Source organism: Pipistrellus kuhlii, unplaced genomic scaffold (genome assembly GCF_014108245.1).
Source record: "Pipistrellus kuhlii isolate mPipKuh1 unplaced genomic scaffold, mPipKuh1.p scaffold_m20_p_70, whole genome shotgun sequence".
Classification (NCBI taxonomy): Eukaryota; Metazoa; Chordata; class Mammalia; order Chiroptera; family Vespertilionidae; genus Pipistrellus; species Pipistrellus kuhlii.
In genome coordinates, this window is record NW_023425574.1 from 972,765 (window position 1) to 994,013 (window position 21,249).

The 21,249-nt window shown below is 63.7% G+C and overlaps 4 protein-coding genes across 7 annotated transcripts in view; 2 read left to right on the forward strand and 2 right to left on the reverse strand.

The window, feature by feature from the left end:
- ADCK5 (aarF domain containing kinase 5) overlaps nt 1-20,426 on the reverse strand; it is a 30,987-nt gene extending 10,561 nt beyond the window's left edge. Inside the window, exons 1-2 of the mRNA XM_036422581.2 lie at nt 20,408-20,426; nt 1,879-1,919 (exon numbers count right to left, since the gene is read on the reverse strand). Of these exons, the coding sequence (XP_036278474.1) occupies nt 1,879-1,890 (12 nt within the window). The 5' untranslated portion in view covers nt 1,891-1,919; nt 20,408-20,426. The remainder of the gene's footprint in view (nt 1-1,878; nt 1,920-20,407) is intronic.
- Nucleotides 7,951-10,389, reverse strand: SLC52A2 (solute carrier family 52 member 2). 2 transcript variants are annotated; one of them, XM_036422603.2, is made up of 5 exons: nt 10,244-10,389; nt 9,702-9,918; nt 8,732-9,608; nt 8,515-8,638; nt 7,951-8,414 (listed from the first exon to the last, which is right to left on the reverse strand). In XM_036422603.2, the coding sequence occupies exons 2-5, from the start codon at nt 9,829-9,831 to the stop codon at nt 8,202-8,204; spliced, it is 1,344 nt and encodes a 447-aa protein (XP_036278496.1). In that variant the 5' UTR covers nt 9,832-9,918; nt 10,244-10,389; the 3' UTR covers nt 7,951-8,201. The 2 variants fall into 2 exon arrangements, with proteins under 2 accessions (XP_036278496.1, XP_045431885.1); XM_045575929.1 differs by having other exon boundaries at nt 9,702-9,914; nt 10,244-10,380.
- On the forward strand, nt 10,561-13,659 carry FBXL6 (F-box and leucine rich repeat protein 6). 3 transcript variants are annotated; one of them, XM_036422578.2, is made up of 9 exons: nt 10,561-11,116; nt 11,347-11,505; nt 11,653-11,716; nt 12,020-12,151; nt 12,226-12,333; nt 12,430-12,543; nt 12,612-12,843; nt 12,930-13,176; nt 13,438-13,659. In XM_036422578.2, the coding sequence occupies exons 1-9, from the start codon at nt 10,707-10,709 to the stop codon at nt 13,586-13,588; spliced, it is 1,617 nt and encodes a 538-aa protein (XP_036278471.1). In that variant the 5' UTR covers nt 10,561-10,706; the 3' UTR covers nt 13,589-13,659. The 3 variants fall into 3 exon arrangements, with proteins under 3 accessions (XP_036278471.1, XP_045431883.1, XP_045431884.1); XM_045575927.1 differs by lacking the exon at nt 12,020-12,151 and having other exon boundaries at nt 10,613-11,116; nt 12,430-12,843; XM_045575928.1 differs by lacking the exons at nt 12,020-12,151; nt 13,438-13,659 and having other exon boundaries at nt 10,613-11,116; nt 12,430-12,823; nt 12,930-13,063.
- Nucleotides 13,873-15,652, forward strand: TMEM249 (transmembrane protein 249). The gene is made up of 6 exons (XM_045575842.1): nt 13,873-13,880; nt 14,215-14,483; nt 14,657-14,751; nt 14,864-15,059; nt 15,201-15,286; nt 15,446-15,652. Exons 1-6 carry the CDS (start codon nt 13,873-13,875, stop codon nt 15,626-15,628), a joined length of 837 nt encoding a protein of 278 aa, XP_045431798.1. The 3' UTR covers nt 15,629-15,652.
- Nucleotides 20,427-21,249: the final 823 nt, after the last annotated feature.

The following is a 21,249-nucleotide window of genomic DNA, read 5'->3' on the forward strand; positions in this document are numbered from 1 at the left end:
GCCCGGCCCAGCCGACACCATCCTGGTCCCACACCGGCTCCAGTGTGGCCCTTGAGCAAGAGATGAGCAGCCCCAGACAGGACTCCAAGATGAGACGACTCCATGGCACCCACAGGTGCCTTCCTTGGGGGTGGGGTGCCCAATGCTCCCCAAACAATCCCCATCACATAAGAGACATCCCCAAAGCCCAATGGGGTCATGTGGCTGTAAACATGGGGCAGAGCCTGCAGCTAAGCCTTCCAGGGTCCAGTCCAGGGTAGCGTCCAGCACATCACACAGAGAGGTGCAGAGGTGCAGAGAGGGCTGTGGGTCCCCAGGAGACCCTCCCACACGCTGGCACCTTCTTGCCAAGACAAACGCACACGTGTCCCTGCACCCCTCCCACTCCCACAGCCTCCAGCGTGGACAAGAGGAGATGGGCTTCCCTCGAATGTGCGCAGTGTGTCTGCACAAATCCAGGGCTCATCAGAACTTAGCTAACAGCGTACAAAGCAGCAAAAAAAGGTCTCTGAGCAGTAACCCTCACATGGACAGTGGGTAAGTGTGTGTACTTCAGTGCAGGACAAAGACCGAGTGTGGGCGCGCACCCAGCACCAGCTGAGCTGCTTGCTTTCCTAGAACTGTGCAGACCAGAAAGCCGATTAGAAGGCAGGCAGGTGAGATGTCACTGCAGACAAGCTGCCCAGGGCAGTTAGAAGCCACCACCGAGTCTCATGGTGATGCTGTACAGAAACCTGCACAGCCCTGGCTGGTGTGGCTCAGTGGATAGAGCATCAGCCTGCAGAATGAAGGGTCCCAGGTTCGATTCCCATCAGGGCTCATGCCCGGGTTGTGGGCTTGATCCCCAGTGTGGGGCATGGAGGAGACAGCCGATCCATGATTCTCTCTCATCACTGATGTTTCTCTCCCTCTCCCTTCCTCTCTGAAATCAACAAAAATATGTTAGAAACAACAAAGAAACCTGCACAGACCTGGAAGGACCCCTGACGTTTAATAACAGGTCAACAGCCCCAGCGCTGTCAGGAGGGCGACCCCAGACACGTCCTGTCCTCCGGGTGGGCCTGGAACCCCGCCCCAGGGGAGGGCCTGGAGGACCACCTCAGCCCCTGAGGTCCGGTGGCTGTGGGAGCTCCTAATTCGGGGCTAACCCTGCCCCTGGCCCTGGCCTGGGGACTGGGCTGCTGAGGGAGAGGCTGCCTCCGTCTCTGAGCCCCCGGACCGCAGCTGCTGCCGGCCACAGCGCAGGGCGGGACTGTCTCCACCGACCAGGCCGGGTTTGCAAGAAAAAGGCAAGTTCCACAGGAAAGCGACCTTTGGGGGGAGCAGGCCAGACCCCGGGGGGAGCGCTGACAGCGGCGCGAACTGCGGAGAAGCCGCGGACGGACGGAGGCGCCACCAGGCACGGCTGCCGGGTCAGGTTAAGGCGGAGTGGGCAGGCCGCCCGGGGCCGGACGGCGCGGGGAGGACCGAGGGCGGAGGCTCGCGTGGGGCCCGGAGGGAAGGGAGACGGCGAGGGCGGGCCGGTGTCCACGGCCCCGAAGCCGGCCGGCGGCCAGCAGCTGCGGGGAAAGGGCGCCCGTGCGGGGAGCTGTCCGTGAGGTGGAGCGAGGCCTCCAGCCCGTGAGGAAGGGGCTCCGGTGCGCGGGCACCGGCACCTCCCAAGGGCCCGGGGCGCAGGGGGGGCCCGGGGCGGGCACCGGAGGCCGTACGGGACCTCGGAGCGCGGAGGGCGGGGCGGGCGGCCCGGGGACAGGCCCCTGACAGGCCCGGCCGCCCGGCTGTGCGGGGCGCAGGGACTCGGGGCTCCGGCGCTGAGGGGCCCGCACGGGCGCCTGGCGGCGGCGGGGCAGGGCGCCGGGCCGCGCCGGCGGGACTCACCGGTCTCCACATGTTCCGGCCGCCGCTCCGCTCCGCTCCCGCTCGGCGCAGGCTCGCGTCGCCCCGCCCAGCAGCCTCTGCGGGGAGGCGCACTGCGCACGCGCCCGGCGCGGTGGGCGGGGCCTGAAGCCACGCCCCCGACGTGCCCGCGTCCGCGGCGGCGCAGCGCCCCCTGCCGGCCCCCGTGGCCCGGCGTTAGGGCCCCGGCTGCCGGCGCGCGGCCGGGGTGCGTGGGGGCCGCTCCCGCCGGCTCGCCGCGTCCTCCCGCCGCCCTGGGGTCTCCTCGACCCCACCCAGCCCTCACCAAGGGGACGGGAGCTGGGCCTGCGGGCTCCACGCTTCCGGGCCCGGTTGGGCTGGGTCTCGGCCGGAACGCGGTTTCCTCGCCGCGGAACGAGGCCGGAGCCCCTGAACTAACGGGGCTCCGTGTTCCGTGCAATGCCGCCGCCGTCCGTTTGGATGGAGGCGGGTGATTCTCAAACCAGCGGTGCCGGGACTCCCCGGAAAGGTGAGCAGGTGCCCGGGCCGCGGAGAGTGCGTGCTCCTCCCTCAGGAAGGCCCTCCCAGCCCCGCCAGGCTGCCCCCCACCTTCTGCTCCCCGCTCCGCCAGGCAGGCAGGCAGGCCACCCCACCCTCCACCGCCGGCCGCTGACTCCGGCGGCCCCGCAGCCCGGCCTCCTCGGGTGGTGACACCTGGTCTGGATTCTCCTGTCGCCTGGCCCCCCTGTGCCTCCCCGTCCACACCCACGGCTTCCTGGGTGTACCGGTTAATAATGCGGTTGTTTTTTTTTTCAATAGATGGAGTAACACATATGTGAATATACCTGCAGTGTGATGTGTATGCTATTTTGTTGTGTTGCTCCTTCAGATGACCACTTGTTCTGATCGATGGCACACGCACTTTCTGAGCAGCACTTAAGGACTATGAAGAAGTGGAAAACGGGGTCTCTGAATGGTCTGCCTCAGAACAAGGAAAGTTCTATCGGGACGGTATCCACCAGTTACCTGACAGATAGGTAGGAGGCCTGCTCAGGGCTCGCAGCTCTGTCATCAGCCTGTCCCCTCCCACCAGGTCAGCCCAGTCTCTGCACTCACACCCGGGCCTCTGCTGTGGCCTCTGCCCCGAATCGCCTGGCTCCCATGCCCTCTGGAGCAGACAGCATCCTCAGGGCTTTGCCCACCCTGCCAGGACGGGAAGTTGGCATCTCGCCTTCACCGGGTGTCCTGGTGTCCAGGCCCAGTCCTGACCCAGTGGATCTGAAGCCCCTCCCACAGCGAGGCTTCTGGAATGTCTCCAGTTGCACTGTTCCGCCTCCCCTCCTAAGCCCAGAATCCTTATGAAACAGGCCAGGAAATAGTGCAGGTGGGCGGGGCAGGAGCCTTTAGAAGTACCCGCTGGGCCTCTGAGAACTGACACCAGCAAGGAAGGCATGAGCGTGGCTGTGTGCTGCCTGAGAGAGAGACAGAGAGAGAGAGAGGAGAGAGAGAGAGAGAGAGAGACACACACACACACACACACACACACACACACACGCACACGCCTGTCCTGGGCGGGGAATGGGGGGCAGCAGAAAGCCTTCCCGTCCACTCTTGGGAAACAAGGACAGCAGTTTCCCATCCCAGCCAAACCAAGGCATGAACTCTGTCCTGTTTCTACATCAAAGGACCCTCCTACTGGCCTGCTCCTGGCCCAGGCTGTGGCCGCCCTCTGCATGGCAGGGCACAGGCCCCTCCACTGAATGGGGACACCTACCCCACCCTTAGTGGTGCTGTGTGGAGTCAGTTTTCTCAAAATTTGACTGCTAAGCGTAGGGGCAGCCCATTCCACTCAAACCCCAGACTTCTGGGTCGGTCCCCCAATCCCAAGCCCATCTTCTGAATCTCCCAGCTCCCCCGTTCTCAGGCTCTTGATTCGCCCAAAACTGCTGTTAAAGAAAGAGGGGGGGAAAAAGAGAGGGACCTGGCCTGTTTGATTCTGTGGTTAAAGCGTAGGCCAAAGGACTGAAGGCTCTCGGGTTTGATTTCCAGTCAGAGGCATGTATCTTGGTTGTAGGTTCGCTGGCTGCCACAGGTCAGGGCGTGTGGGGGAGGCAACCAGTCAATGTGTCTCTCACATTGATGTTTCTCTCTCTCCCCTCCTCCTCCCTCCTACTCTCTCTAAAAATCAATGGAAGAGAATACCCTCTGCGTTAGCCAGCTTGCTCAGTGGATAGAGCGTAGCCTGCGGACTGAAAGGTCTCAGGTTCAATTCCGGCCAAGGGCACATGCCTGGGTTGCGGGCTCAATCCCCAGTGGGGGGCATGCAGGAGGTGGTCCACCAATGATTCTCTCAAATCACTGATGTCTCTCTCTCTCACTCCCTCTCCCTTCCTCTCTGAAATCAATAAATGTTTAAAAAAAGAGAAAAGAATATCATCAGATGAGAATTTATATATTTTATTGATTTTTACAGAGAGGAAGGGAGAGGGATAGAGAATTAGAAACATCGATGAGAGAGAATAATTGATCAGCTGCCTCCTGCACACCTCCTACTGGGGATGTGCCCATAACCAAGGTACATGCCCTTGACCGGAATCGAACCTGGGACCTTCAGTCCGCAGGCCAATGCTCTGTCCACTGAGCCAAACCGGTCCCGGCTGTCTTAACATTTAGACCTACAGTTTATCTGGAATCGAGTTTTGGGTCAAGGTTCTTGTTTAATACTTTAAACAATAAAGAATTTTTTAAATATATTTTATTGATTTTTCACAGAGAGGAAGGGAGATGGAGAGTTAGAAACATTGATGAGAGAGAAATATCGATGAACTGCTTTCTGCACAACCCCCACTGGGGATGTGCCAGAAACCAAGGTATATGCCCTTGACCAGAATCGAACCTAGGACCCTTCAATGTGCAGGTCAAAGCTCTATCCACCAAGCCAAACGGGTTTCAGCAATAAAGAATTTTTTAAAATTGCTCCAAAAGAAAAAAAAGGAAGCATGTTAAGCATGGCTTGCGCACAGATATAAAATAGGTGATGTGTCCACATTCTAAGCTCCAGAGTCTGTTCTGAGACTTTACTTGGAAATAGGTTCATTACCGATGAAATTAAGGTTCTCCGGGAGACCAGCCTGGATGCGGATGGGCCCTGAACCCAATGACTGGTGTCCTGAGGTGGAGAAGGAGGTCTGAGACACAGAGGGAAAGCCCCTGTAGAGACAGGCATAGCCCTGGTTGATGTGGCTCAGTGGAGAGCGTCAGCCTGCAGACTGAAGAGTCCCGGGTTCGATTTCCATTAGAGCACATGCCTGCTTTATGGTTCGATCCCCAGTGTGGGGCATGCAGGAGCAGCTGGTCTGATTCTCATCATTGATGTTTCTCTCCTTTCTTCCTCTTTAAAATCAATAATTAAAAAAAAAAAAAAGGCAGTGATGTGGCCAACAGCCAAGAAATGTCAATAATTGCTGGCAGCCACAGGAGCCGGAAATGGGCCTGCAGCCTGCTCCCTGCGAGCCTCAGGAGGAACTAGCCTTGCCACCACTTTAATTCCTGACCTCCAGCCTCTGGCTCTGTGGCAAAATGAACAGTGGTCGTTGTAAGCCACCAAGTCCCTGGTGATGTGTTCCAGCAGCAACTCAAAAAACTAAGTGTTTCTAATATAAGGGGACAGGAGATTTGACTTTGGATGGTGGGCACGCAGTGCAATAGGCAGATCCTGTGACCTAGAAACCCACACCTGAAACCTGTATGTTCATCCCGACCAACTCAGTAATATTTTATGAAAAACCAGTACAATGTGCCCAAGGTTTATTTAAGTCGCTAACTAATGAGAGAACCAAGAATGTGATTACAAGTTCAGAAGAGAAGCTCAGAACCACAGATTTATATGACGTGAAGGAAGGTGGGAATGAATTTTAGAAAGATGGAGACTTGTTCTTTCCACAGGGGAAAAACAAAGCACATCTGAATCTCCCTGGACCAAATGTATGTGCGTCTGTATAAGAGGAAGGGCGCCTGGCTGGCTTGGCTCAGTGGTGGAGAGTCCACCTATGAACCAGGAAGTCCCAGTTCGATTCCCTGTCGGGGCACATGCCCCCGTTGTGGGCTCGATCCTCAGTTGGATCTGGGTCCGCCCCCTGTCAATGATTCTCTCTCATCACTGATGTTTCTGACTCTCCCTCTCCCTTCCTCTCTGAAATCAACAAAATATATTCTCTTTTTTAAAGGAAGGGTTTCGCCCTGGTCAGTGTTGCTCAGTGGATACAGCGTTGGCAGCACGCCCATGCGATTCCTGTGCTGAAGGAAGGCCCCACCTTCAGCCATCACAGAGCCCTGTCCTGGAACTCAGCAGCCCCAGCTGCGGTGGCCACGCCGGGAAAGGAGGTGCCTGGCCAGGCCCCGGTGCTTGGTCAGGCTCTGAGGAACGGAAGGGCCTGCTCCTGGTGGTGGGAAGGACAGCAGTGGCCCTGGTGGCTCAGGGTCTCCTCCTAATGCCCCAGGCCCAGGCCCGAGAAGCTTTAGCAGAGTGGGGAGTTTCAGAGCAGCTGACACCTGCTGTCCAGCGGGAGGTCTGCTTTTGAGGACGGGCGGGGGGGCAGGGCCCAGCTCTGAAGGTCCCGGCACGGGGGCTGCCCTGCCTCCCTGGCCGCGGGCCTTGGCTCTGGGCACGCGAGAGGGACGGGCAGGTCGATGGCTCTCAGGACTTGGCCCTCCAGCATCTTCCTCCCCTTGGTATTTTGGCCTCTGTCCTGTTTCCTATGGGCTCTGACCACTGACCGGAAGGCCCTGCTGGCTTCAAAGGGCAGGGCTTCCTCACCCCCACCCCCAGCTCCAGCTCCAGGGAAGCAGGAGAGGGTGTGGTGGTGCTAGGCCGTGCTGTCCGCCCGCCCGCCCACGTCCTCCTCCTCCTCCACCTTCACTCACCTCCACCAAAGCCCCGCCTCCCAAAGGCCAGCAGCCAGGCAAGTGCCCCTGCTCCACACGGCAGGCTGGGGCCTGGCCTCCTGCCCTCAGGGCTGGGCTGTGTCTGAGCCACTTGGAAACTCCCCTGACGGTGCTGGTGCCGGATGGGACTTTAGACCAGAGACTCCACAGTCCAGGCATGGGGCCCCTTTCCCCCACAGGGAACGCCCTCAGGCTCAGTGGTCCTGCCGAGGTGGGTGGTGGGTGAAGGAAATGAGGGAGGAGGCAGATGAGGCCCTCAGAGGCCCCCACACAGGCCGAGTCAAGGAGCTGGGCAGCAGGGATGGAGCTGTATCTCCCAGCACCCACTCCCTGCTAAGGAGCAGGGGCTCCCTGCAGAAGGGGCCCTCGCCTGCCCCGCCCCCCTGCAGCCCCATCAGCATCAGCACACCCTCCGTCTGGCTCAGACGCCCGCTCCAGCCTTGTGGGAGAACCGCCTAGTCCTGGACAGACTGAGGCTGGTGCAGAGATCCCACTCCCTGCAGGTGCTGGTTCCAGGCCCAGGCAGTGGGCTGCTCGGGAAGGTGATGCCTGAACACTAAAGGGCTGGGCCTCTGATCACGGGAGCCAGAAACTGGAAGCTGGTAGCTTGGGGGTGGGGTCAATGCTCTTGAGCAGAAAGGTCCCGACTGGCTGGAACCTTAAACCAAGGCCTCTTCTCAGTCCTGCGCACTGAGCCCCTCCCCTGCCTGGACCTTGCAACAAAGCCCAGGCGTCAAATCCCCCAGAGCAGCAGGGAGTGGGCGGCGCCCAGGTCACAGAGCAGGGACAGCCCTTCCTGTCCATTGTGCCTGGCTGGCCCGGCCACCACAGGCTGCAGGTGCCTGTGGAACAGCAGCCCAACTGGGAAGAAGCCCCACCATGGAGCTCGGTCCGGGCAGGCTGACACTGGTGGCCACACGCTGCCTTGGTGTGTCCTTGGCCTCGATCCCAGGCCCTGGAAGCTGGCCTTGCCCTCCCTCTGGGGAGTTCTCAGGGGGCGGGGGAGTCCAAGAAGCAAGGTGTCGGGGGCAGGAGTCCTGGCTCAGAGGCCATAACCCCAGGAATATGAGAACGGCGTGGGGGTGGCGGGCGCCCAGGAACAGCCAGACCATGACTGTGGCCGGGAGGCGGGAGGACAAGTCTGACTCACAGAAAAAAAAATGCTTTACTGTACAATCCCCACACAGGGCCCAAGCTCCGTCCACATGCCAGTGGGGGCCTGACGCGGGCCTGCTCTGAGGTCCCAGCACGGCCTGAGGTGCCAGCTCTCCTGTGGAGTGTGCAGGTGTCCATGTTCATGGCTGGCGTGGGGAGGGCCTCCTGTTCACTGGGCATCAGGCACAGCGGCAGCCCCCGCCTGAGCACGGGTGGCACGGAGTGAGAGCCCCACCTGCCCAGCTTCAGGGTCCACACAGGTCCACACAGTCCTTCCCGCTGCGGAACACGTGGTACACGCTGGTAGGAGGGAACATGGCGACAGCACCAAGCAGGGAGCCCACCTGGATGGCCACACCAACTGCCAGCAGTGCCGGCCGGCCGCCTCCATGCAGCAAGGAGCCGGCAGCCACCTTCACATACGAGAACAGCCCCAGACACAGCACCCAGGACAGCACCTGGGTGAGACACAGCAGCAGGATGAGCATCAGATGCCTCTGGCTCCGGGGCAAACCTCCACTGCCACCCTCTTTGCTCCAGTGTCCCCAGTGTGCTCACCACAAGGACCGTCCCTGCAGTAGTGCCCACAAGAGGAGGGCAGGGGCTCAGGACGGCCAGCATCATCAGGTAGGCCCCGAAGAGCAGGCCCAGGAGAGAGAAACCGACCAGCCCTGCCAGAGACCTACCAGGCGTAAGCAGGAAGTCAGGGATGCCTGCTCCTGGCCGGGTCCTCAGCCCTAAACTCCCACCCCGGCGGCTTAAGGCCCCTGTGTACCTGCACAGCACGCCCATGGCCAGGAAGCAGGCGAGGGGGTTGGCAACACTGCCCAGCACCGCGGCCAGGTGGTAGGCCAGGCGCCCATAGGGCAAGCAGGAGAAGCTCTGCACTGCTGGCAACACGCCATTGGTCAGTGCATTGGTGACAGCCAGCAGGCCCAGCAGGCAGACACTGCGGGCAGAGAGCAGTTGATGGGCCTCAGGGTCTCGGCCGGGCGGGGTGCCAGCCGCCTGGAAAGGTGGCTCCTGCAGTGGTGAGGCCTCTCCCTCCGCCGCCTCCTCCTGCGCTCCGGGGGCTCCCGCCCGATGGCCAGGCCCCAGGCCTCCCGCGGGCGCGGACGGCGGTAACGGCAACACCAGCAGAAGACCCTGGAAGGCGGCAGCCGAAGTGACCAGAAGGGCAGCCAGTGTCCAGAAGAAGGTGCTGGCGGAAAAGCGCTCGGGGAAGTAGTGGGGAGGCCCAGGGGTGCCGTTGGCGGGGGCTGGCGGGCACTGGAGGCGGCCCACCCCCTGCGCCAGGGCCAGCACGCAGGGCAGCAGGGCACTCAGGCCCTGACCCAGGAAGAAGGACCGCAGAAAGGGAGGCGGCAGGTGGCTCAGGAAGGGCAGGAAAGTGACATTGGAGGCACAGCAGGCCAGCGCCAGCACCAAGGCCAGGGTCAGGAAGGCCACAGAGTGATCCTGCCCGGCCACCGGGGCCACCTGCTGCCACAGGGGGGCCAGCAGGGCAGTGCCCACCACACCCAGTGCCTGCACCACCAGGATGGGGGCCCGCTCGCCCTTGCCTGGGGCCAGTCGCCTCCACAGCGTCACCAGCGGCAGCCCCAGGTTCCCCAGCGCCACCAGCACAGAGAGGTAGGAGGGGAGGCTCCAACCTGCAGGGAAGGGAGGGGCCACATCAGAGGCAAAGCAGCTGCCGCCCGCCTCCCTGCCGGCCTGGCCCGCTGTGGCCTGCAACTCTCACTCACCCTCGGGGAGATCTTTCACAACCACTGGCAGCTCCACCCAGATCCCGTTAATGGCAGCCCAGGAGCCCATGCCGAAGAGAGCTACCAACAGGTGGGTCAGCACCAGGCGGCCCAGTGGGGGCGCTGCCATTAGCCAAGGCGGGCCCCCACAGGACGGGGCACACCTCGGTCCGAAGAAAGCGCTTCCGCTCTTCTAGAAACCGAAGACCTTTCCTAGCTTGAAGGAAACAGACGCAAATGCGGGATCACAAGGAAGAGACGCAAGAGTCAGAAGGTCAGACAGCCAAGACCCGGAGAAGCGGAGGGTGCCCGGGGGCTGGGGGGGCGGGGTAGGCTCCAAAGGAGACCAAGTAGCACCTGCCTCCGGGTCAGGACCCCGACACAGCAAGGCAGCAGGTGGGGAAGCGGGAAGCCCGGCACAGGTGCAGGGCAGCCCCGCTGGAGGATGAGCAAGAGGCAGCTCACGTCGGGCCTGAGTGGCCAGACGACCACCCCCCAGAGTAGACGTGGGGACAAAGGCACCGCTCAGGCGCCAGGGTTACCTTCGCAGCTTAGCGCCCTCCCGGGAGTGCGGAGCGTTCGCGATGCCCCGAGGCTGAGCCCCGTGGGGCTCTGAGGGGTGTGGCCTACGCGGGCCCCGCCTCCTTCGTGGGGCGGGGGGAGACGGTGGGCAGCAGCCAGGGCGTCCGGGTCTCCGCGCCTCCCGGTCCAGCGCCCGAGCGACCCCCGACTCGGTGGCCGGCCTCCCGCCAGGCGGCCTGCTGCCCAGGGTCGTGGTTCCAGCCCAGAGCCGTCGGGGATGTGGCCAGGACAGCGGAGATTCCACCTCCCCGGCCCGAACACGGTTAAATCCCGAAATGTCTTCCCACCGGAAGCTCCGCCACGGAAGTGGGCACTGATTCGTTGGAGATATGACAAGTCCCTCCCTCCCGACACGCCCCTTCCGCCGTCAAGTTCCGCTGCTTCCGCTCCCCTGGATCCGTCCCCGGAGCGCAGCGAGTACCCATGGCTCCCGGGGGCGTCCGGCGGGTCCGGAGAGCCCGGCGCCGAGTGCGGGGCGCGCCCCCGGCCGGGGAGCGGGCCCGCTCGGCCGAGGACTGGTGGTGGGACCGGCTGGCGCCGAGCGGCTCCGGGTTCCACCTGCTGCAGGCCGACAGCATGCTGCTCGTGCTGCCCGGCGCGGGGCCCGCTCGCGCTCGCGCCCACCGCCGCGCCGCCCGCCGCGCCCAGCCGCTGCCGCCCCCCGGGGCCCGCGCCGCGGCGGCCAAGGCCAGGCCCCGGCCCGCACCCACCACCGCGCCCGCGCCGCCGCAGGGGCCGGACCCCGGCTGGGGCGACCGCATTCCTTTGGAAATCCTGCTGCAGATTTTCGGGCTCCTGGTGGCGGCGGACGGGCCCATGCCCTTCCTCGGCAGGTACCTCGGGCCCGTCGAGCGTGGCGGACCTGTTGCCACCGTGTGGGGGGCAGAGGCGGGGGCAGAAGCCGCGCGCCTCCGCACGGGCACACTTGTGCCCGAGAGGCCGGTCTCCTGGGCTCCAATTAGAGCCCCACGAGCGTCTGCTGGAGCGTCCGCGGCGTTGTAAGAGCTGCGGCCGCCGGTGCGATGGCTCCGGCCGCGGCCCTTCAGCAGAGGGTTTCTTCCAGGGCCGCGCGCGTGTGCCGCCGCTGGCACGAGGCCGCCTCCCAGCCCGCTCTCTGGCACACCGTGACCCTGTCGCCCCCGCTGGCCGGCCGATCCACCAAAGGCGGCGCCAAGGCCGAGAAGAAGCTCCTGGCTTCCCTGGAGTGGCTTATGCCCAGTCGGTGGGGCATCCCCTCTTTTCCTCATCCCCTTCCGGTACCCGTTGTGGTGTGGGAAGCCCCAGGCCCCTTCCTGTTCCCCTGCACCAAGGGGCTGTGCGGGGAGGCAGCGTGGGAACATTTGCAGCTCAGCCTCTGCCTTCTCCCCAGGTTCTCACAGCTCCAGAGGCTGACCCTCATCCACTGGAAGTCCCAGGTACATCCCGTGCTGAAGGTGAGTGCCGGAGGCTGTCCTGCACACCAGCTGCGAAAACCTGGGGCTGCCCATGGCGTCCAGAGAGTGGGCCAGGCACCGTGGCGTCCAACCCTGGCCCACGGGGATACCTGCCTGCTTCTCCTTCCCTTTTGTCTCCTCCAGCAGGGAGGTGTCAGAAATATTAGGAGCTCCCGGTGGGCCTGGCAAGGGAGGAAAGGAGGTTGTAGCCGAGGCAGGAGCGTGGTACCAGCCGCTGGTTTCTTTCTCTTGCTGACCACGGCCTGCCCTCCCTCAATCCCGCCGCGCCTCTCTCTTCTGCAGCTGGTCAGTGAGTCCTGTCCTCGGCTCACCTTCCTCAAGCTTTCCGATTGCCACGGTGTGACCTCTGACACTCTGGTCACGCTGGCCAGAGCCTGCCCCCAGCTCCACAGCCTGGACGTCCAGCACTCCATGGTGAGCCCTGTGTCCCCAGGGGCCCTGAAGAAGCCCAAGCCACGGTGACAGGTACCCCTGTGCTGGGTCCTCAGGTGGAGTCCACGGCTGTGGTGAACTTCTTGGAGGAGGTGGGGCCTCGAATGCGCAAGCTGTGGCTGACCTACGGCTCCCAGACCACTGCCATCTTGGGCGCCCTGCTGGTAGGTTGGTGACAGACAGGAGCCGAGTTGGTGCCGAGCCAGAGACTGCCAGGCCACTGACCCCCCCCCGGCCTTCCCGCGCCCCCACTTCTGCAGGGTGGCTGCTGCCCCCAGCTCCAGCTCTTGGAGGTGAGCACTGGCATTCACCGGAACAACACGCCCCTCCAGCTGCCCCTGGAGGCCCTGCAGAGAGGCTGCCCCCAGCTGCAGGTACCCGCCGCCCCACCTCTCCCGCCTGGCACGCCCCTCCCCACCTGCAGCCTGGGCCTTGCCCCCAGGTGCTGCGGCTGCTGAACCTGATATGGCTGCCCAAACCTGCGGGGCGAGCGGCGACTCCCGGCCCAGGCTTCCCCCGCCTCGAGGAGCTCTGCCTGGCCGGCTCCACCTGCAGCTTTGTGAGCGACGAGGCTCTGAGCCGCCTGCTCCGGGGCTCCCCCGGCCTGCGCCTGCTGGACCTTCGAGGCTGCGCCCGGGTCACACCCGTCGGCCTGCATGACCTGCCTTGTCAGGGTCAGCGCCCCTGGGTGGCATCAGGGCAGGTGTGACGGGGGGCCCTGGCCCACCCCACAGCTCATGCCCACCCCTCTCGCCTGCAGAGCTGGAGCAGCTGTACCTGGGCCTGTACGGCGTGTCAGACCGGCTGACACTCGCCAAGGAGGGCAGCCCCCTGCTGACCCATAAGTGGTGCCACACTCTGCGGGAGCTGGACTTGAGTGGCCAGGGCTTCAGTGAGAAGGACTTGGAGCAGGCCCTGGCCGCCTTCTCGGGCGCCCCCGGGGGCTCCCCCCCAGCCCTGTGCTCCCTTAACCTCAGGGGCACCCGGGTCACACCGAGCACAGTCAGGTCAGCACCGCCTCCCCCGTCCCTTGGAGCCAGGATGGCCGGCCTCCTGTCCTGCCTGGCTCGCCAGCTCCAGGGTCTGAAAGGGGAGCATATGCGGGCAAAGGGGGCTTGGAGTCGGGCTTGGGGGCACCAAGGGAACTGGCATTGGGCCTCCGTGGCTTGGGTGGCAGAGAGGGCTCCCGGCCTGGCCCAGCCCTGGCAGGGCCCGGGTCTCCGGGGAGCCAGTGGCCCCATGCCCCATGGCCTACCTTGCTCCCACAGCTCTGTGATCAGCAGCTGCCCGGGCCTGCGGTACCTCAACCTGGAGTCCTGCCGCTGCCTTCCGAGGGGCCTGAAGCGGGCGTACCGCGGCCCAGAGGAGGTCCAGGGGTGCCTGGAGCAGCTGCTCACCTGCCCGCCCTCCCCCAGCTAGGTCACCCGGCCCTGCACCCTTCTCCGGTTTTAGATGTTGGAGCATTTTGTGACAATAAACATTTTTAAGAATTGTGTGGCCTTTTGTTGGGGGGGTGGTCGGGGCTTATGCCTGAGGGAACCACTTGGGGCTAGAGCTGGCCGGGAGTTTGTTTTGTGTTTGGTTTTGTTGGGGGGTCCCACAGGATCCCGAGTCTGCCTTTGGTTGAGGGGGGTTGTCAGGGTGAGAGGGCGCTGGGGCTGTGCCTTGGACTGGAATCTGGATTGTGTGTCCCACCCTCGGAGATGCCGAGGTGAGCCGCCTCGGTTAGGAGGCTCTGGCCTGGCAGGTGCGGTGCAGGGGACGGCCGGGCTCAGCTCTAGGGTTTGGTGTGAGGCCGGGGTGTCTCACCACCCCATCCCTCAGGAAAGGTGAACCAGGTTGTGCAAGGAGCCTCCCACAGGTGGGGTGGGCCGTGAGCGCCCACAACAAGGACCTGGCCAGGGGACTCTCCTTGGAAGGGGGTGGTCAACAATACAGACCCTTCTAGAACCCAGCGCCCCAAGCTTCTAGAACCCGAGCGCACCCCGCAGCCCAGCCTGGACTGCCGCCTGAGGACTCCCCTGCTGATCGCCTGAGCGCTCCAGCTCCTTCCTCCTTGCAGCCCTGGCAACTTTCTCCCAGGTCCCGGGAGGGCTGGGTGTGTGTGTGGCCGGGGAGGGGGCAGAAGTCTGCCCGGCTGACCGCTTACGCCTGGCCCAGACCCAGGTCCCCGGGGACCTGATCAGCAACCTCCCCACTCGCTGCGGCAAGCGCTTCCAGCTCTGGGCGGTCAACCTCTGCTGCAACGAGCGCTACCTGGCCTGGCGCATCAAGAACAACAGCTTCTACCCGTTCACGCAGCTGCAGCCTAAGGGTGCGGAGCCGGGCGCCCTGCGGGGGCGGCGGGACGCGGCGCGGGCGGGCCTGAGGCCTGAAGGGCGGGGGCGGGGCTGGCCTGGGCCCGGAATCACCGGCTGGACACAGGTCCCAGCCCCAGGCCCGGGGCCGACCACAGCCCCCTCCTCACGCACCGCCCCTCCCGCGCAGTCTTCGTGCTCGAGTACTACCTGGACACGCTGTGGAAGGGCGCGCTGCTCTTCCTCGTCTGCCTCTTCCTCGTCATCTTCGGCCTCGTGAGCCAGGTCTGAGGTTCTCCCCTCCCCCGTTTCCCTTACCCCCCCCCCCCGCACCCCGCACCCCGGCCGCCCCGGCGCCCGCCCCGCCCGCTCAGAGGCTCCCTGGCGCCGCCAGCAGGTGCGCAACCAGGAGACGTGGGGCTTCCCGGCCTACGGCGTGGGCGTGGGGCTGTGGATCACGATCTCGTCGCTGCCGCGGCGCCGCCTGGTGCTGAACCACGTGCTCGGCACCTACCACTTCTCCATCCAGGGCCGCACCGTGTGCCAGGGCCCCATGCACCTGGTCTACGTGCGCCTGGCGCTCAGCTCCGACGGTGACGAGGGGCGGGGCGGGCGGGGGGCCGGGGACCAGGCCGGGGGCGGGGGCGGGGGCGGGAGCGGCGGCCAGCGGGCCCACCCCGGGTTCCCGAGCCCCGCCCCCGCCCCGGCCTCGGGCTGAGCCGCGCCCCCTCCAGCCCGCGGCAGGAGCTTCTTCCAGCTGGTTCTGTGCGGCCACAGGCTGGAGCCGCTCATCCTCGTGCAGCGGTCGGAGCACTACGAGGTGGGTCCGCCCGGCCCGGCCTCGCTCCCCCGCGGCCTAGGGCCTCCGACGGCGCCGTCTCCCGGGGCCGGGCCTGGGCGCTGCGGCGGCGGCGGCGGAGCGGGCGCGGCTCCCGTCCCCGGAGCGCTGAGCGCCGCCCGCCCGCCCCTCGCTCCCCAGCTAGTGGAGTTCCTGGGACGGCACATCGCCCGGAAGCTCAACATTAACTACTTCGACTTCCTGACCACCTCCTACCGGCACGTGATCCGCCACTGGCCGCTGGGGGTCCCCTTAGCCCCAGAGAACGACGTGGGAGGCTTCCTAAGCCCCTACTCGGAAAGCCAGTCATACCTGGACGTGTGAGGCTGCCGCTCCGCTCCTGCACGGAGCACAAGCCCGTCCCCTCCCCCCCACCCCTCCCCTCCCCTCCCCTCCCCTCTCACTCCCACACCCACCCCCTCCCCTCTCACCCTCACCCTTCTTCACCCACCCCCACCCCTCCTCTCCCTCCCCACCCCTCCCTTCCCCTCCCTCCTCTCAATAAAGCTGCCACTTGCTTCTGGGGGTCCTCTTCTCCATGCGGGGAGGCCCCCTCCGAGGTCTTTCAGTGCTCACCTCCCAGGGCCTCCAGGCTGCTGTCAGTGAGCAGCGCCCCTGGGGCGAAAGCTGGGGGGTAGCCCAGCCAGTGTGGCGCAGTGGTTGAGCGTGGACCTGTGAACCAGGAGGTCAGGGTTTGATTCCAGGTCAGGGCACAGGCCCAGGTAGCGGGCTTGATCCCCAGAGTGGGGCTTGCAGGAGCACCCGATATCCATGATTCTCTCTTATCATTGATGTTTCTCTCTCTCCCCCCCTCTCCCTTCCTCTCTGAAATAAATAATTAAAAAAAAAAAAAAAGTGGTGCTGAAACCGGTTTGGCTCAGTGGTAGAGCGTCAGTCTGCAGACTGAAAGGTCCCAGGTTTGATTCCAGTCAAGGGCATGTACATTGGTTGCAGGCACACCCCTGGTAGGGGGTGTGCAAGAGGTAGCTAGTTGTTTCTCTCTCATCGACGTTTCTAGCTCTCTCTCTCTCTCTCCCTTCCTCTCTGTAAAATATCAATAAAATATATTAAAAAAAAAAAAAAAGTGGGCCCTAACCAGTTTGGCTCAGTGGATAGAGCATTGGCCTGCGGACTGAAAGGTCCCGGTTTCCATTCTGGTCAAGGGCATGTACCTTGGTTGTGGGCACATCCCCATGGGGGGTGTGCAGGAGGCAGCTGATTGATGTTTCTTTCTCATCAGTGTTTCTCTCTATCCCTCTCCTTTTCTTTTTTTCTTTTCTTTTTTTTAGTATATTTTTTATTGAGTTTTTACAGAGAGGAAGAGAGAGGGATAGAGAGTTAGAAACATTGATGAGAGAGAATCATCGATCAGCTGCCTCTTGCACACCCCCTACTGGGGATGTGCCCTCAACCAAGGTACATGCCCTTGACCGGAATCGAACCTGGGACCTTTCAGTCCACAGGCCAATGCTCTATCCACTGAGCCAAACCAGCTTGGGCTCCCTTCCTTTTTGTAAAAAAACAATAAAATATATTTAAAAAAAAAAAAAAAAAAAAGGTGGGGGCAGCGGTGGGAGCGAAGTGGAGGAGCAGCTGGAAACCTAGACGGTGGGGCCCGTCCCAGGTGGGTGTGGAGGCACTGCCCCTCTTGGGCAGCAGCAAATGGATGGGGCACGACCTCAGGTCCAAGCCCCTTGCCCGGAGGTGGTCCTGCACTGGACAGCCCTAACGTTCCTGCCACAGAGTGGGAGGCCAGAGGTCACCACAGGCTGGGTGGGACCGCATGTGTGCTGGAACCCCAGGCCATGTTCCCTGGCCCAGTAGGTGTTCCTGCCTCCTGGATGCAGAGAACAGAGAAGGCCGCCTGGTTCTCTGGGTGAGCATGCTCCCTCGTGGCCGGGCGGGGACACAGGTCTTTCTGGAATGTGTCCAGCGACGTGTCCCTGGGGCCAGGACCGGCCGCACAATGTGCAGGGCCCTCTGTGAAACAGTCAAAATCTCCATGAGACCCGCCTGGCTGGTGTGGCCCAGTGGGTGGGGTGTCATTCACGGCTCTGAAAGGTTGCCGGTTTGATTCCCAGAGGGGATGGGCAGGAGGCAGCCTACGGATGTTTTAGTCTCACATCGATGTTTCTCTTCCTACCACTCCCTTCCCCCTCTCTCTAAAAATCAATGTAAAAATCAGGGGAACCTTGAGTGTGGGCTGGATTTAGTGACTTACTTTCTAAGAATACAGCAGCAATGCCTGGTCGGTGTGGCTCAGGGGTTGAGCATCGACGTATGAACCAGGAGGTCAGGGTTCGATTCCCAGTCAGGGCACAGGCCTGGGTGGTGGGCTCCATCCACAGGGTGGGGCCTGCAGGAGGCAGCTGATTGGTCTTTCTCTTCCATCCGTGTTTTTAACTACCCTTCTCCCTTCCTCGCTGTAAAATCTATTAAAAATATAAAAATAAATAAAATGACTTTCCTGATATTCCATCTCTCAGCATCCTTTAATTAAAAAAAATTTCAGCACATTTGAAAATCACTGGAATAGAGCACAGAAAATGAAAAAATAGTACTTTTATAGTAGAAACACGTGGCAGGCGCCACCTGAACCACGTGACTGAGGTAGCATCATCCAAGCCATCAATGTTTCTCTCTACCCATCTCCCTTACTCTCTGTAAAAAATCAATAAAGTATATATTTTCAAAAATGCACACTGTGCCCTCACCGGTTTGGCTCAGTGGATAGTGTTGGCTTAAGCAGGACTGAAAGGTCCCAGGTTCGATTCCGGTCAAGGGCATTTACTTTAATTGCAGGCACATCCTCAGTAGGGGGTGTGCAGGACGCAGCTGATCCGATGTTTCTCTCTCATAAATGTTTCTAACTTTCTACCCTCTCCCTTCCGCTCTGTAAAAAAATCAATAACATATGTTTTTTAAAAATGTACACTGTGTGGAGGTAACTGTGTTCCCCCCAAGATCTGCCAGAACCAGCAGCTGAGGGGCTGCCCGTCCACTTTGCACCCAGGACATCAGGACTTCTGGGAAGGCAACACACCCCATCACGCACTCAGTGTCTGCGGGGAAGAGAAGGCTGGGGGTGGGGGGGTATTGAGGTGTCATGGAGCCAGGCCAAAGGAGGCTCCTAGCCAAGGCAGGATCCAGGAGGCCAGGGAGGGGGCTTGGGGCCCCTCCAGGCTGGGCTGGGCTGGAGCCTCATAGGCAGAAGGGGGTCGGAAGATGGCCATAGGGTCCACAGTGGGCACACACACAGGCTTACTGGCTCTGGGGGTGCAGAATGCTGGGGACACATGCTCAGAATCTCTCCCTGAAATATGTGTGTTTAAAATTGATGTCAGAGAGGAAGGGAGAGAGAGAAACATCAATGATGAGAGAGAAGCATGGATCGGCTGCCTCCTTCATGCCCCACACTGGGGATCAAGCTGGCAACCCGGGGCTGTGCCCTGACCGGGAATCGAACGGTGACCTCCTGGTTCATAGGTCAACGCTCAACCCCTGAGCCAGGCCGGTTGGGCCGGAGTCTCTCCCTCAGAACCTAGCCTTTTAGCCCCCGGGGCCTCCCTCCTGTCCCACAAGGAGACGGGCCAGGCCCAGGTGCACCCGGATTGGGGAACAGCCCCTGAGGCCAGAGGCTTGGTGGGCGGCCACATGCACTGGTGTGTCCAGGGCACTGGAGTGTCCTGCCACCTGGCTGGGTCTGCGGGGGCATCCGGGAGGTGCCTGGGGACCCCCTCTCCTCTCCTGCAACATAGCGCCTCTGCTCTGGGCCTCCCGTTCTCTGTGGCTGAGCCTGGACCAGGAAACAAGAGGCTGCCTGTGGGATCCTGGTCAGGGCACAGGCCCAGGTTGCAAGCTCCATCCCCAGGACAGGCTGTGCGGGAGGCAGCTGATCCATGATTCTCCTTGATGTTTCTATCTCTCTATCTCTCTTCCTCTCTCTCTAAAAATCATTTAAAAAATACTTTAAAAAATGTAAGAATCACCAACTGTCCCTTCCAGCCTCTCCTTGCTGAATCCTAGGACTGGGGCACGGGGACCTTGGGATTGGGGGAAGGGGGTGTCAGGACGCGGAGGCCCAAGTAATTGAGCCGGACGCATGTGCGCTCCACACCCAGGCGGCTCCGTTTCGATGACCAAGGCCTGGGCCCAGCTGCCCTCCCTGCCGGGCTCCCCCAGGCGTGGAGAGCCAGGGCCCGCACAGGTCCTCTGGGGAGCACTGGCCGCGGGACCCATGTGTGGGAGCTCTGACGCCTCCTCTTCCCAGAGGTTGGGGACCGCGAGGTGGGGACGTGGACTGGGAGAGGCAGGGACCCAAACCAGGGAAGAGAGAAGGTGATGAGGGAGGGACAAAGAACCGGCGGCAGGACGGCTGCGGTCGGGGATGCGGAGGGGTGGCGGCTGACCGAAAGCCAGGAGCTGGGCGGGCGGGGAGAGGAGCCGCCCGCGCCTGGCACGCACCGCCGGCACCTGGAGGGCTCGCCCATAATTAGGCTTCAGTCCAGATGGGCCCCCGGCCCCGCAATCAAAATGCTAATTGGCCCTGGGTCTCCGGCTGAGCCTCAGCCCGGCCCCCCTGGGAGGATGCCGGTCCCCGCCCCCACCTCGGACCTCTCCGGCTGCGGCTCCGCGATAAGGGGGCGGCCGAGCCCCGCCCCCGCCCCCGGGGAGCGCCTGCCACGCAAGATGGATGTCCCGCCGTCGCCACGGCCGGGGTCGCGGGCCACAAAGCGGGCCTGTGACCGGCCTGGTCCGCACCCGCCCGGCGCGGCTGGCTGCGTGGCGGAGACGCGGGAGGAAGCGGGCGCCGCGCAGGCGGCGGCGAGGCGCTGAGCTCAGCACTCTGCTCCGCGCGCCCCCGGCCCCGCGCGCCCCCGGCCCCGCGCGCTACCGGCCCCGCACAAGGTCACCGCGCCGCGCCCGGTGCACGCGCCTCCCGCTCCCCGCGCTGGCGCTGCCCCCGCAGCCACCCCTGCGACCTTGGTCCCCGGGAAAGTGGGGCGCAGGGGGACCCGACCCCCCTGTGGGGGCGCAGACAATGGCAGAGCCGAACCCTAGGAGGGGACCTATGTCCCCACGCGGCCACTGTGCCGCTCGCACCTCCCCTCCGGTTCCGCACCCGCGCGCCCCGCCATAGGCCACGGGCCTAACGTCCTGGGGGCTGCAAACCCGGGGGGCGGCCGCGGGAGGGTGTCCGCCCGGCTGCGGGGCCGCGGGGGCCAGGAGGAGTGGGGGAGCTGCAGCCGCGCGAAGGGCGGAGAGCCACCAAGGAAGCCACATTTCTGGGGCAAGGGGGTGGCGGCCCCTCTTCCCTTCCCCACCCCGCTCGCTGCGTCGCCGCGCGGGGGGACAGGCGGGCGGAGGCGCGGGGTCAGCCCGGGTGACCGGGCGCAGGGAGACACTGCGGCACCGGCGCGCGGAGCGTCCACGCTGCGCTTTCGCTGCCTCAGCACCCGCTCCCGCGCCTCCGCCTCCCCCGCCCGCCCCCGCAGGTCTCAGGCCTCCGCGTCCCAAAGCGAGGCCGCCCAAGCCGGGCTCTGCCAGGCGTCCCTTCCCGAGCGATCCCAACCCCCGGGCTCGTGGGGCCCAGGCCGAGCGCCCCCGCCGCCCCCGCCCCCGACAATGCCGCCGGCCGCCTGGCCTCCGTCCCCCGAGCCGCGCGGGGAACCTCACGGAGCCGGAGCCCCGCACCCCCAGGACCCTTCCCTCCCCGGAGGCCCCGGCGGGCCGCCCCGCGCGGCCATTTCCGCCGCCCGCGCCCCGCCCCGCCCGCAGCGGCCGGGCTTTAAAAGCCGGAGGCCGGGCCCGGCCGCAGCAGAGGCGCCGCGGGCGCGGGAGGCCGGGCTCAGAGCGTCCGGGCGCCCAGCCCCGCCCCCGAGCTCGTCACTCCCTCCCCCTCCCCCTCGGCCCGCCCTCCCCGCGCACCCTCCCCCGAGGACCCC

Coding starts and splice junctions, on each gene's coding strand:
- SLC52A2 (XM_036422603.2), bottom strand. CDS start 9,831: ATGGCAGCGCCCCCACTGGGCCGCCTGGTGCTGACCCACCTGTTGGTA. Junction 9,609..9,701: donor TGTGAAAGATCTCCCCGAGG/GTGAGTGAGAGT, acceptor CCTTCCCTGCAG/GTTGGAGCCTCCCCTCCTAC. Junction 8,415..8,514: donor CTGCAGGGACGGTCCTTGTG/GTGAGCACACTG, acceptor TGTCTCACCCAG/GTGCTGTCCTGGGTGCTGTG.
- FBXL6 (XM_045575927.1), top strand. CDS start 10,613: ATGACAAGTCCCTCCCTCCCGACACGCCCCTTCCGCCGTCAAGTTCCG. Junction 11,717..12,225: donor AGGTACATCCCGTGCTGAAG/GTGAGTGCCGGA, acceptor CTGGGTCCTCAG/GTGGAGTCCACGGCTGTGGT. Junction 12,334..12,429: donor CCATCTTGGGCGCCCTGCTG/GTAGGTTGGTGA, acceptor CCACTTCTGCAG/GGTGGCTGCTGCCCCCAGCT.
- TMEM249 (XM_045575842.1), top strand. Junction 14,752..14,863: donor TCTTCGGCCTCGTGAGCCAG/GTCTGAGGTTCT, acceptor CGCCGCCAGCAG/GTGCGCAACCAGGAGACGTG. Junction 15,287..15,445: donor AGCGGTCGGAGCACTACGAG/GTGGGTCCGCCC, acceptor CTCGCTCCCCAG/CTAGTGGAGTTCCTGGGACG.